This window comes from Aphis gossypii, chromosome 2 (genome assembly GCF_020184175.1).
Source record: "Aphis gossypii isolate Hap1 chromosome 2, ASM2018417v2, whole genome shotgun sequence".
Lineage (NCBI taxonomy): Eukaryota > Metazoa > Arthropoda > Insecta > Hemiptera > Aphididae > Aphis > Aphis gossypii.
The window spans coordinates 76,300,642-76,315,181 of record NC_065531.1 but is presented as its reverse complement, the minus strand read 5'-3'; the positions used below and the strand labels follow the sequence as shown (position 1 = coordinate 76,315,181).

Genomic DNA, 14,540 nt, shown 5'->3' with positions numbered 1-14,540 from the left:
TTGTATAGCGAATAATAGATGTATACTTTTTATGAATGTTATTTTTAAAAGGTAGTTTTTGTGGTTTTCTATAGCGTATACAAACCAACTAGATAAATGCAATATGAAAAATGTGAAATCTCAGCAAGTATGGGTATAAATGATTATAAACACGTTCTAGTACGTATATAGGTACAGCTTACAATACATTTTTGAATGTAATAATGTACCTACTATTCGTACAACATTATTATATTATGTAGTTGTGAGCTAAGTGAAACTAACATTCAACACCCCGTGTTTATAAATCCGGACGAGATTTTTGTTACTATTTGTTATAACTATACGCTTTTATTATATGGTCAGATAAGAACTAGTCCGAAACTAATATTGGATGCTTGCATGGTGTGTGCAAACTTGAATGAATAATTGTGTTGGAAGTTAAAACAGCAAAAGTATTAGTACTGGATAATTAAAAAGTTTTCTTTTTCGTTCAAAACGCTGATAGCAGGTCGGTGCAAGCGGAATGGACGAAATATTTCATAAAACATTTTACACCATCATCCGGCTTTGCGGCTCGTATACTTTCTAACAAAAGTTTTGCAGTTCTAAACCTTGCCTTCCTACTTTTCAGTTGCCTTTATCAGTGAACAGAAAATACCGGTGAGACCTCTGAGCGTAGGCTAATTGGACGTGTTTAACCAAACTGCTATGGTGTTATTAATGTGAACTCTGCCAAAGCTATAAAGTACATATGTGCATAACGCACAGAATTGTTGTTGACCAAAGTTTGAAAATCAAAGACACTTTCCCAATGTATTTGAAATTATAAGCTATAACTTATAGCGAATACTGGAATATATATAGATTTAAAATTTAAATATTGAAGGATCAGATATACTTATTAGACTGAGTACGATAATTAAATGTTTTGATAAGAATTTAGAAACTATTTTTTAAGACGATTTAACTAGTATATCTATTTTTATTTTCACTTGAACTTATTTAAAACTAAGATTTTAATACATTTTTGTAAGCTATTTTAGTAGTTATGTATACGTGACGTAGTAACTACGTTAGTTGTGATTTATCGTTTCATTCTTATTATAAGTGGCTTTAAAATCGATCTACTTATTTTATTTATTGAAGTGTCTTTAATCTCAATTCCTATCTACTGTCTTGACCACTCGAATATATATATTTTTTCTCAAATTCCTATTTTTGAAATAATGTAAATATTTTACTTATAATCATAAGTATGTAAAGAAAAAAATATTTAAGAAGCTAAATTTATAAAAATTTACTAAATGTACAATGAAATTTAATATTATCTATGTAAAACTGCAGGGAGAAAAATAATATTTTTGGAAAATTGTCTAATAGGTTATATTTTACAGTTCTTTTCACTTTTAATCTTGGTTTATCTAATCAAATTAATATTAATATCAAGAGTACTAATTATTTATAATATGTTTGTGATATGTTTTTTTTATTAAAGAAGAACACAAACATTTATATTTTATTTTAATATTTGTTTAATTGTTTTGATTATTTTATTAATATTATAAACTTGGCTACTTAACTCGTATTAATTATTAGGTATATATAAGTAATATGCAATTTCTATAGTTGTCAAATAATATTTAATGGTTGTAACAGGAGTATTTAATAGAAATAGACTAGTTAAACAAGATAATAATATTATTGTATGATGATAAATTATATTTTATTCTAGAAAAATGTGTTGACAATCAACTGTATTATATCTAATGAGTTTTTTATATATTATTTATGGATACACTTGACGGATTTTACTATTGTTTAATATAAAAAATATATATGTATGTGTTTAAATTCATAATTAACCTGATATAAGTCATTTTGAGTTTTAAAATAAGTTTAAAATTTTTTAAAGATACTTCTTAAAAATAAACAATTTTAACCATTTCTTGCACTTGAAAAACGAAAGATAGTTTAATAGAAATATTAAAACAAAAAAAATAAACTAAAAAGATTATGTAGGTATTTAGCTTAAGAATTTGAAGATCAATATTAAGACTTTCAAGAAAATTTCCTTCTACAAAATATTTTTTATTGAACATTATCGAAAATGTATATATACAAATATTTTAATAGATAAATATAGTAATTAGTATCTATAGAAATTGAAGTCTAAGAACCATTGGAAAACGAAGAACTAAAACAGTTTTAAAACAGTAAGAAGTAAACAATTCCCAGTATTTTTCATAATAATCAGGAATAACAAAAAAAATATTGGGAAAAACTAGAATTTTTCTCGTTAAATCAGGTTTTTATAAGTATAGATTTTGTTTCAATGTTTTAACTAAAAAAAAATTAATAACTGTATTGACTTAATCCTCGCTTAAATCGTTTACTGAATATTTAAATTAACATTTTATAAACACCATGCATTTTTCAAAATATTCAAACTTATTTTCTTCGAGTACCATATTCGTTAATGAACGTTTTGGTAGTCATGTTAGCAATTTAGACTAATTTTAGGCATCTATAAATTTTATAATATAAATTTTTTTAAATTTATTGTAATAAATAATTTTTCAATTTTTCAAATATATATATATTTTTTAAATTAGTTCAACATTTTACTGTGAAATGTAAATTTCAATTTGCCAAACCTGCAATAAACAATAGTTATTACTTATTGAATATACTTAAAAAAATGTTTTTCATGAGATAATTGTAATACATTTTGTCGATATCGTCTTTGACATTTTGTAGTTCACTCATAATAAATGTAAGGACTCTTGGGACATTGTCAAGAACACCTCATTAAAAATATATCGTGATGTCTATATTTTACCTGAAATTCTTGGAATCATTAGTGTTTTAGAATTTGATACGAGTATACGTTCAAAAAAAATAAAAAAAATTAAAGTCCAAACTAATAGTTATAAAATAAAGTGGGATGTGTGATAACGAACAGAATCGATACTGAATACTATTTAGAATGGTTAAGATTCAAAAAGTTCTATTGTCCACAGACAATCAATATTATAAAAACGTATTTTTTTCTAATATTTTCTCCTAATAAGACAGTGTTATTGTGTTAGCAATTGATACGAATAATATATTGATTGAAGTAAAAAAAATAAATAAATAAATAAAAATAAATACATAACACATATTTATATATTTTCAAATTGTATAAATGATCTGTTTGAAATATAGGTATATGGCTTTACATTTCATTTTGTTGTAACTATGGGGTTATGAATTTGTATCAAAGTGAATTTTTTTAGCTTATTGTAAAATATAGCTTTCTTAATAGAAAAAATATTTTTTTTTACATTTTTATTTTTTTTAATTTTATACTGTATTTTTAGATATTTTTAAATGAATTTTTTTTAAGGCTTTATGGTAAATTAAATTCACAGCTTGAGTTAAAGTAAATAATTTAAGCAACGATATTTTGAGTACAACTATTAAAAAAAATCATTTGTGTATTATATATTATGCTTAATATAGGTTATTTAAATTATAATTTTGTAAGATTAAAATAACAAAATTGATGAGTCATTAATAACTATATACCTACTATATATAGGTAAATCAATCAATGATTTGTGTAACTAGGTAATTTGTGTGGTTCTTAATATTTTATTTTTTATCTTATTTTCTTTATAAGTAGATTTCTTGATGATTTGTCATTTCTAGTAAATGATTGAACATATATCACATACATAATATATATGTGTTATATACTTATATATTATACTACGGTGTACATTTTTGCTGATTAAAACTTGGTATATCTTTCCGGACCTGATACATAATATTTTTCTTTTAATTTGTATTCAAATTAGCATACAAGTGAATTCATGATTCAATTTATTTAGTTTTATTATAAAAGTTTGGTTGATATGTTAAGCATATTTTTTATATTTTTATAGTTTCGTTTTTTTGACACACAAGTATTTTTAATATAAATAGTAAAAGTAATGTAAAATCATATTTTGATTTTATCATTTGCTTAAACAGTTCTATTGGTTCTATTTAGTAATTTAAATTTATTGTTGACTATTATTCATTATATTGTAAATTTATGAATTGTTTAAAAATTAATTTAATTATATACTTAACAAATATTTTGTTTTTAATATGGTTGTATGAATAATATTTTGTAATTTGTTATAACAATATAATATACGTACGTAGATACTTCATTCATCATTGACAGACCATGTTGTTGTTCATAACTAATGAAATAGGTAGTGTACTAGAGGCTAAAAGGTTATTGAAGTTATATGATGAATATATGATAAATGGTTTTTTTTCCAAAGCTATGTTTTATATATTTAAAGTTGAACAAATATTATAATGTATTCATAATTCAAAAATAATTTAATATATAATAAATTATCAAGGAAAAATAAATAGTACGATTTAATGTTTAATAGTTTCCAATTTTATATAGGTAGACAAAGATTATTTATTGATCATAAATAAAGATTTATGTTTATATTTTTATGTTTTTTTACCGATGAGTGATGATTTAGTTATTTTTTTTTTAAAACAATATATTGTCTTCTGAATTGTGACCTAATTATTATTAAAATAAATGAATATATTGTATTTGACACTTGTTATAAATTATAAATTTATTCTGACAGAAGTATGTATTTAATATTCATTAAATTTCCTTGATTAAAATACTGTTTTGTTTATCAGGAGTAATTTTTATTAATTTTTAAATTATGAATCAATAATTAATTATACTTAATGTTAACTTCCTATAAAATAGTATAACATGAATGATTTTGGAATAATTGAATAAGGATCATTTATTAATCCAGAATATGTGGCATATGCAGCGTTATTAATTTTTAGTGTTATTTAGTATAAATAAAAAATTCAAATAGAACAATATACACATACCAGATGTGGATCTTGTCATACTTTGCTACGTTAGGAAATATACAAAAAATACTCCGTTCTGTCATATTTTCATTGTTTTCAATTTGAGGTTATAATTAGAGTAAAACACTTAGATAGTATCAAATTAAAAGTAGATTTATAATCGTATGCAAGTTTTTTTTCAATGGTTTTTAACTTAAATTTTGTAATTTTAAAGTAAAAAAATAACAATAAAAGAACTTTAGAAGTTAATAATAGAAGTTCACAAAATATTAATTATCAAGCTTTGGTTTAATATAAAAAGTAAACATATTCATACTACCATGTTTATTATGGAATTGTTTTTACTCAATTTTAATACATAACTGACTAAAATGGATTGGTATCGAAAGTGGAAACACTACGGAGCAATTCTTAAGTTTTTCAGATTTATGTTATACGTGTATCTGTTTATGTTAAATGTATGTGTGATACGTATCGTTCTCGTAAAAATTTAAAGAAAAATTTATTTGGAATACATAAGAAGTTTGAAGTAAAAATTAATAATTATAAACTTTTAAGTTTAAGTAATAATTGAAAGTTTATAATATCTCCATAAAAATCAATTATTTTTTATTTTATGCATACAATTGTATTATATTAAACATGATAAATTATACTTATTGAACATTTCACTGAATAATTTTATTTAATTTATAAGTATAGTAATATAGTTATTGTAATTTATTTGTCATATTATAATAAAAAATCAAATATTAATAAAAATATTGAATTAATTCATAGAGACTTTATCTGACTGTAATGTCTAATCTCTAAAGAATATCATGACTTAATTTTGTATATTTGAACATTTGATTGAAATCTGTCTCAACAGAATTATTTGGTTGTACTTTAACTAAAATGCATTATAAAGAATAGATTAAAACAAAAGGGTTATTTGACTGGATATGTTTATTTAAAAAAATATATATATATATTACTATAAAAATATTCAATTTGTAAAAATATTTATTATGAAACATTTATGTCGTTAGTATTATTTTCAGTATATTTAATTATAATTTCTTATATGCATATTATTTATTAGGATTTTGATTTTGTGATTTTCTGGATTATTAATTTTCTTTTGTGTACTGTATTAACGTGTTTTATGTTGATTTTCACAATAATCATGTTGATGATGAAGGCATACCCACATACTATATATAATGACTGTGTGTTAGTGTTTTTCTGTGCTAGAAAATGTCGAAAGCGCACATTAAACTTTAAGAAAAACATTTGGGAACGACGATTTTTGGTTATGGGAGACTACTTTCCAGTCATCGTTACAACTTTAACACCCGTTGTTTGTTATTAAATGAGGATAGGAGGGATTGAAACTGAAGAGAAAAATCGTGGAAAGCAAGTAGTAATTTTTATCCATTACTTTTGACAATAAATGGTTTGTAGGTTTTTCCTTTTTCTTTATCACTATAATATACTATATATTCGTAATAAAAAATCATGTCAGAAAGATAGAAGCATAAACAATATTTTATAGTCAAATATACTAACACAGATAAGACCTTGTAATAAATTCGTTATTATCATATTTTATTTTGAAAATAATTGAAAATAATCTATTATGTATTCTTTGAAAAAATACAATTTAAACATGTAATAATGTTAATATAGTTGTTGTTATGGAACATAAAATATTTTTTGGAACAAAGTTCTTTTTAAATTATAAAAGCTATAACTTAAATAAATAAAGTAAAAATTTATGTCCGTAGTTTAAACTAAACAAATAATGATTTATTGTTTATTTATAGAATACAGATTATGAACAAAATTTATCTGAACAGTTCGTTTAGCAGACTGTCTTTTTGTGCTAAACATTTAAATAATAGCTATTTTCTGAATAATTTTTTCTATAATTAATTGTATTAACTTCCATTTAAAGTTCTTTGTGTACATTAGTTTCATCAAACCAGATAATCTTTAAATAAATGACATTCGTTAAATGTATAAATAACTACATAAACTATTAGGTATTTTGTTGTTATCTAGTAATTTCATTTTTTTAGTGTTAAAATAGTTACTGTAATAAGGACAAAATATTACTTAATTTATTTATTTTTCGACATAATATCTGTCGTATTTTTTCATTAAAATAATACTGTCACCTGCTTACAAAAACATAGATTATGTGATAGTTAAATAACGAACTATTATTTTTTAAATTTACCATATAGCTTCTGAGCTAATTTCCATATTTTTATTCTATTGATTAAATGTTTTTTTTATGAATCTATTGTTGAACTATATAGAATATAGATAGTATTTTATATAGCTTATACAATAAATTGGAAGATAATACATTTTTGGGAGAACCAAAGATACAAGTACTATTAATTGTTCAAATAATTATTCTTATAATTAGAACTATATAAGCATCATTTTTACCACTTAGGGAAAAATATTAAAAAAAATTATTATAGATTTAAAAACTAAAATATGTCTGTTTTACAGTAAAGAATAAATATTGAGATATATATCTTAAAAGATATTGAAAAATAAATTTGACTTTTACTAAAAAAAAAATAAGTGCATTCAATATCAGTTCTAAAATTCAAAAGGTAATTGAAATATTAATAACTATACTTATATAAATATAATTTTCATAATTTTATTTGGTTAATGGAGAATAACATTATTAATTAATATCCTCTAATTATATTATAATATATTTTTTAATTAAAACATTTTTTCAACAGCTTTAGCATACTTATAAATGCGTTTATTTTTAAAATGTATAATGTTTAGTAAAAAGTAAATAGCTATACCAGCTAATATTCATGTACCTACCTATTGTTATTTGTATATTAATATCCACAACTATATTTTGCAAAAAAAAAACAATGATAAGCTAAGTATTACTTTACTTAGGTTACATTAGTTTTTATTAATAATATGTATATTTGTATTATGTTTCTAAGTTTGTACTCGATGATTCTGTACGAAAAAAACATTCTGGAAATTTTTTGATTCTTAAAATATATTGAGAATAAGTCATAGCACATTATTCCGTAAAAACATGAAATCCGAAAAAATGTTACATAGTACGTTATTCCCGCCCACCGTTCAATTGCCTAAGTGTTTATTTATATTATAGAACAATACTAATTAATAATGAATTTATTGTGTTATCTTAATATTGATACATTCGTGTGTTTTCAAATTGTTAAGTAAATATTTTTTATTGAACTGTATATTCACAATAAGTAGATTAAAATTTTTAGGGAAATAAATCTATTTAAATAAGTGATAAATAATAATTCTTTTAGTGGAAGTCGTATTTTAAAATGACATTAATTGCTATAGGTATATTCTACATATATCTATATTTTTAGAAAATATGAGTATTTTTTATTAAATTTTAATTATTATATACAACGTAAAGGTGTTTGTACTCAGATTGTAGATAACTAGCGTGTATACCAGTTTTTAAATGAGGTTTTACACCAGACGACCAAATCCTGCAATATTATAAAATATTATTTGAGTTTATTAGTTGACATATTTTTGCACCCGAACGTTTCAAATTATGGAGTAATCTATTTAGTACTTTTAATATTTCCATTTTTCTTTTTTATTTGATAAAATACTATGGAGTATCAACTTCTATATTTAAAGTTATTATTTAGATATATTTTAGATATATAAAAAAATTGTTAATGACCAAATAATTATAAACTATTTATTGATATATGTATATTTAAAAACGAGCATTTAATAATAGGTTAATGTATGCATAATATAATCAGAAAAAGTATTTGTGTACTAAAAATTATTTAGGGAAAATTAAAAAACCAAATTTTAAAAGTTTTTGTTTGCAGTTAGTGATTTAATTATCTTAAAAGAAAAATTATTTCACATTTTTTAAAATTAAATGTGAAACCGACAGCCGTTTCTTGTTATTTAATTTTTTTTTTTTAGCTAGTTTAATAAATTTTATTACAATAGTTAAATTTTGTATAAAAATTTCAGAGTTATGTTTACAATAAAAATATGAATAGTAAAAAGTTTCAAAATCTCATAAAGACTAGGCCTATGTGAAAGATTTTTAAAAAGCATATTGCGTCTATTTAATTATAAATAATAATTAATTAAAATTTTAAAGCTTAATGAGACATTATAGTATTATTTTCCGAATAAAAAAAAGTATAAGTTAAAATGGTTTTTGGTGTAAATTTTATGTTTACATTTTTTTGTTATTAGTTTAAAATCCTTTCTTTAACCTTATACCTAATATATCTAACTGTGAAAATGTTTTCTTTCAATTGGTCATTGGTATCAAATTTCTAGTTTATAGTGAGACTATTTAAAAGTTTTGGAGCTTTTTAGTTTCTAAACATTTTATTTTTTGAAAAACAAAAATTAAAAAAAGACTATCATCAAAACTCTACTCCAATCGGAATTTAAAGTGCGTAATAATAGAAACGCGAAAAAGTTTGTTTTTTCTGCTTTTTACTTTAGTAACAAGTGTTTTATTTCTAAATTTAAGAATTAACTCGTAAATCTAGAATTATGAGTTTACGTCATTGATACTTAGAAGTTTTGTCGAATTGTTCTTTTTAGGTTAAATTGTTGTAAAATTGTTTTGAAATCAATAATCATGGGATATACAATCAGATATTTTGAAATAGAAGTCTTTTATACAAGTTTTATTTTCATACCAGATTACAATTAATCAATTTATTTTAAGATGTTTCTTCAATTGTTTGTTTTGTTTTTATTCAATATTGTCGTTTATAATAATATCTATAAAGTATAAGTCAATAATCATATAATAAACTTCTAAAATTTAATCAAAACTTTGTTGCGGGTACAAGAAGGAGAAATAAAGTACAAGATGTATTATACGTGTAAGATATTATATTGTTTAATTAAACAAGATATTTTTTAGTAAAATTGACAGGATATTGATTGACTAGGATAAAAACTTAATTTTGTATAAAATGTTTATTGTTTAGTTAACTGTGTATACAATTATACAAGTATTCAAAAAATTCTTATAATTATTTACTGTACCTAGATATTAAAATATAAGCGAATAGAAAATAAAGCTGACATTTTTGTATTTCTTTAGATTAATATTGATTTTTTGTGTATAATTAGTTGAATAAGTTTCTTGTTAATGTAGAAATTAATTTATTTTTGTTCGTATTTAGCTACTATAAATATGTTTGTTAAACATTATACAAACACAAAAACAAAATTATTTTATATAAAAAAATATTTTCTTCGATAAAATCAATTGATTTGATTTTTAAAATTAATTTTTCCTACATTGGATTGTCCACACATTTTTGTTTTAATTGTATACTATGAATTATTTAAATAATAACCTAAGGCCATAATTTATATTATTATTTTGCATCACCAACTAATTAAAAGTATATGCAAAACTGTGTTAAACCATAGGATTAGAATTACTATAGAAATAGATAATATTTAAAATTTATGTTTTTTTTGTGCAATAAGAAAATGTACATTGTAAAAATATATAACAAAACTTTTTTTGTATGATAGAAGAGAATATTCAGTGACTACTTAAAGATATGAACTTAATAGTTGATGTTGAATACTGATTCGAGCATTACATTCAGTTATAGGTCATCAATATCTTATAGATTTGACAACACGTGCTTAATTATTTAATATAGCGATTAAGTTATAGTCAATTATTTAAATGCATTTACTGTATAACATTAGATAGTAGCGAATAATTTATTGCCGTACATAACGTTAATGCAATACATTTTGCTTTGCAGGTCCATGTGGTTGACAAAAGTGTGGAGCGCCGCCGTTGCCGTCGTCAGATGACCATGCGCCGGTCGGGTCGTTGTCTCGGGTTCGCATTGCGTCAGTGGTGCTAAGTCGAACCGCAGACGACAGTAACGCCGCAACTGTTTAATAACGTGTACGCGCGCTCTCTCGATCAAAATATACAGTGAACGTCACCACGCCGGTTGAATTGAGTATAACCGCTGTTATACCCAAGTGTGGGTGATAAATACTCGTTGTCGCGTAAAATTCGGCTACAAGGTTTCTAGTTTTTTTTTTTTACCCGTTTAATAAAAAATTAGTTCGATGTGAACCATTTCCCCGGAATATACAATGAAAGGAGCATTATTTGTCGCCGGCCTACTGCTGATCATTGCACAGTGGTGGGTTCCCGCAAGCGCAGGATGGCAAGAGAACGTGAGACCAAAAATATCCGCAGTTCGAAGTAAGTTTTATTTTCATTTTTTTCTTTTTCGTCTTTTTTGGTTAGGGTTCAATTAACGGTTAATTCATCGAACTCACGAGGGAAATGTTGCCCTTTTGGGCAGATGTAATTTCAGAAGGGGTGCTCTTTATACTGCAGGGGTTCTAATACATAGTAGACTCTATACGGAATGGACGAATCGCACGAATTCTATATTTTTACGGGGGAAGGGGGTTATACAAGTTTTAGCTAGTGATTGATAAAATGATGAATCATTCGAATTTTTAAGCCGAGAATGTTGTATTGTACTTATTTATTTTTAACAGTCGTATATATTGGCAGTATCAATTCGTAAAATAGAAATTAACTTGTTTTCGTTGTAAATAAAATATATTATAAAATACTAATATATTGCTTTTCTCAGCTTATTAGATTCATATGAATTCAAAATTTTCATTTTAAGTATAAAATAATTGATTTTATTTGATTACTTTTTTTTATCTAATAAAACGTTTTGTATTTATTTAATGAATCTGTTACATAATATCAAGAAAAAATATATACAACTCTGTATTTTATTATTAAAGAATTAATCTTTTTAAAGAATTGATCTTTGATAGATAATTTTAATAATTTGAATTTTTGATAAAATAATAAATTACTGGGTACTACAACAGTCGGTCACTATTCGACGCTGATAATGAACTGTTCTTCAAAGAACATCTGTTTAGTTTAGATTATTTTAGGTCCTATAGTATTGATTACTGATACTGTTTGTATGTTACACATATTCTTAACATTTTAATGAGTCATTATTTTAATATTTTATATCATCGAGTATAAATTTTTATTGTATATATTTTGTATTTATATCAAATTATATGTTTTACTACAATGCACAAATTAATTTCCAGAGTTTTCATTGTTTATTTTATTGCTTAAACATGTATTTTCATGTTTTACGTTAAATTTTTATTATTTTCGAGTGTATACATATATATTATAATATATACTACTGTTTTTGATACTTTTATGTTTAATCTGACGTATTTAAATAATAAAAATATAGTCGAATGGCAGGTGATCAATGTTTTAATTTTAAGAAAAGTGGGTGATCTATCAGATTTTATAAATATCTTGCAACGGTTATCTACACATTTATTTTTTGTTGTAGTTAAGTCGATTAAGTGCGTTTTTACTTTTACATTATTAGTCACTTATTATAGTTAATACATATATGCGTAATTTACGCCGAATGATAATATAATTATGTAATATATTATGACTGTATAGGTACACTGAATTCCAGTAATTATATTATCTATAAAATAGAGTTTAATTTAAGTTTCACAGACCAATGGCGAGAAACATTGTATTTTTTAATGACATTTTGTTGACTATTTGATCTGTTTTTATTATAATTTCATAGGTGACTTAATGAAATTATTTTTTTATTTATATTTGAATTTTGTGGTAGTCACTTATATTAAATTGGTAAATCACTATACTATAGTCAATCACCTGCTACATAATCTTTCTACTAAAACTATGATAATCTTAAATTATTAGCTTAGGTAGGTACATAATAGAATATTATAAAAGAAGATTTGGTAGTTTATTAAAATTTAAAGTTTTTTAATTGTATTAGTTAACATTAGATAAAATATTAACGATATAATATATATTGTGTGTATGAATATTACTATTTCTTTATTTTTTTAGTTTTCAAACAAATAAAATTTATAACAAATTTTTCTTTGGATTGGTATATTTTAGGTAAATGTCTAGCTATCATTAGTTTATTTTTTATTTTAACTATAGAACAAATAATATAATTTCCATTAGTTATTTCTTAGTATATTACTTAACTTACTGATGACTGTAGTTAAATTAATTATCATAATTATTTAAACCCTTAAGCGGCTATTCAAAATACTCGCTTAGACCCCAAGGGAGAATAAGGGGCTAAGTGGCTATGCAATTCTTACGCCAAAGTTTCCACTTTTAGAGTACGAGTATAGATCTATTTAATTGCTTGCTGGTTTAGGAACATAACGTGTGTCTAACTAGGTCACTAGTATAATAGTCATCGTTTGTATCTATTTGTCGTGTAATAGTGTCATACTTAGTGATTGGCTTCAGTTATTATTTTGATTTTCAGTTATTAATTTTTTAAATTTAAAGAGAAATAATTTATTTTAATGAGCACTGTGGAATTGAAAAAATAAAATAATTCAATATTACCTATTCTTAAATAAAATGTATGAAATTATATACATATTAGATTTTCAACACTTAATACAGTATTATTGTATCGAATAGTAAAAATTGGAAAATGAATGAAATTCTAAAATAACTTGTAATATTTTTAGGTAGTTAAATACTTGGTAATACTAATAGAATATTATTATCCGTTTCAGAGAAATGTATAAAAAAAACAATGTCACGTTATACAATTATTATTTTTAATCTGTATGATTATTTACTTTTATTATAATATTATATAAAAATAAGCTATTGACTGTTGATAACTTTCCAATAATTTTTATAAAATTTAGATACGTTAATAAATAATACAAACCAATAACCTATTTACTAAAAAAATTGCAATTTAATTTAAAAATTGATAAATTTTAGATTATTCATGGCTGACCTAACTAAATGAGTAAATATAAAGTTTTATTGCAGAGTCTTGACAATTGTATGAGTTTTAAAAAAAATTTTATTTTGCGTTCATTGTATAATTCTTTATACTATTGTTGTTTCTTTTTACCCTAAAGTCTCAACCAAGATACGTATTTAAATTAAATGAAACAAAGTATACTAACAATTATTTATCATGATGCTAAAAACCAAAACAAATTGTCGTTTTTCTTTTTTGTTTTGGGTATATTTTATGTAAAGAAATTATCCACACGCCATTTGAAAACACTTTTCATTGAAAATTATAAATTATACTATGCTTCTAAAATATTATTTTTTGTTCTCGTTAGTATTAATAATTTAATAATTTCTTTATATGTATGGATTTATTTAATAGTTTAATTGTTTTTAGTTTTTTGTAAATGTAAATTTTTTTTTAGTTCAAAAAGAAAAAAAATAAATAATGAAAGACCATAAAAATATCTGATATAACAGGAAAAAAACCGACCGGGTTACAAGGATGTCACTAATTACAAAGATAGTTTAGAGAAAAGGGAATAATTAAGCGTTAGAGGTCCTATGTCGTTAGTTCAAAAAATGTTCCACGCCTTTTTTTGTTGTAATAAAAATCAAACCAAAAAGGTCCATTTTCCTCTTCTATATGTGTAAAAAAAATGCGAAATTAATGTTTCACCGATAATGGTTTAGTATCCCTGTGGCTATGACGAGATTTTTGGTGAGGGTTAAAATCAATTTTGTTACATGACCT

At 23.1% G+C, this 14,540-nt stretch overlaps 1 protein-coding gene across 3 annotated transcripts in view; it reads left to right on the top strand.

Moving 5' to 3' along the window:
- LOC114132681 (semaphorin-1A) overlaps positions 1-14,540 on the top strand; it is a 234,473-nt gene that overhangs the window by 83,473 nt on the left and 136,460 nt on the right. Inside the window, exon 2 of one of the 3 annotated variants that reach the window (XM_050202245.1) lies at positions 10,692-11,149. The exons of the other annotated variants lie outside the window; for them this stretch is intronic. Within the exon in view, the coding sequence (XP_050058202.1) occupies positions 11,038-11,149 (112 nt within the window). The 5' untranslated portion in view covers positions 10,692-11,037. The remainder of the gene's footprint in view (positions 1-10,691; positions 11,150-14,540) is intronic. 3 annotated transcript variants of the gene reach the window in all.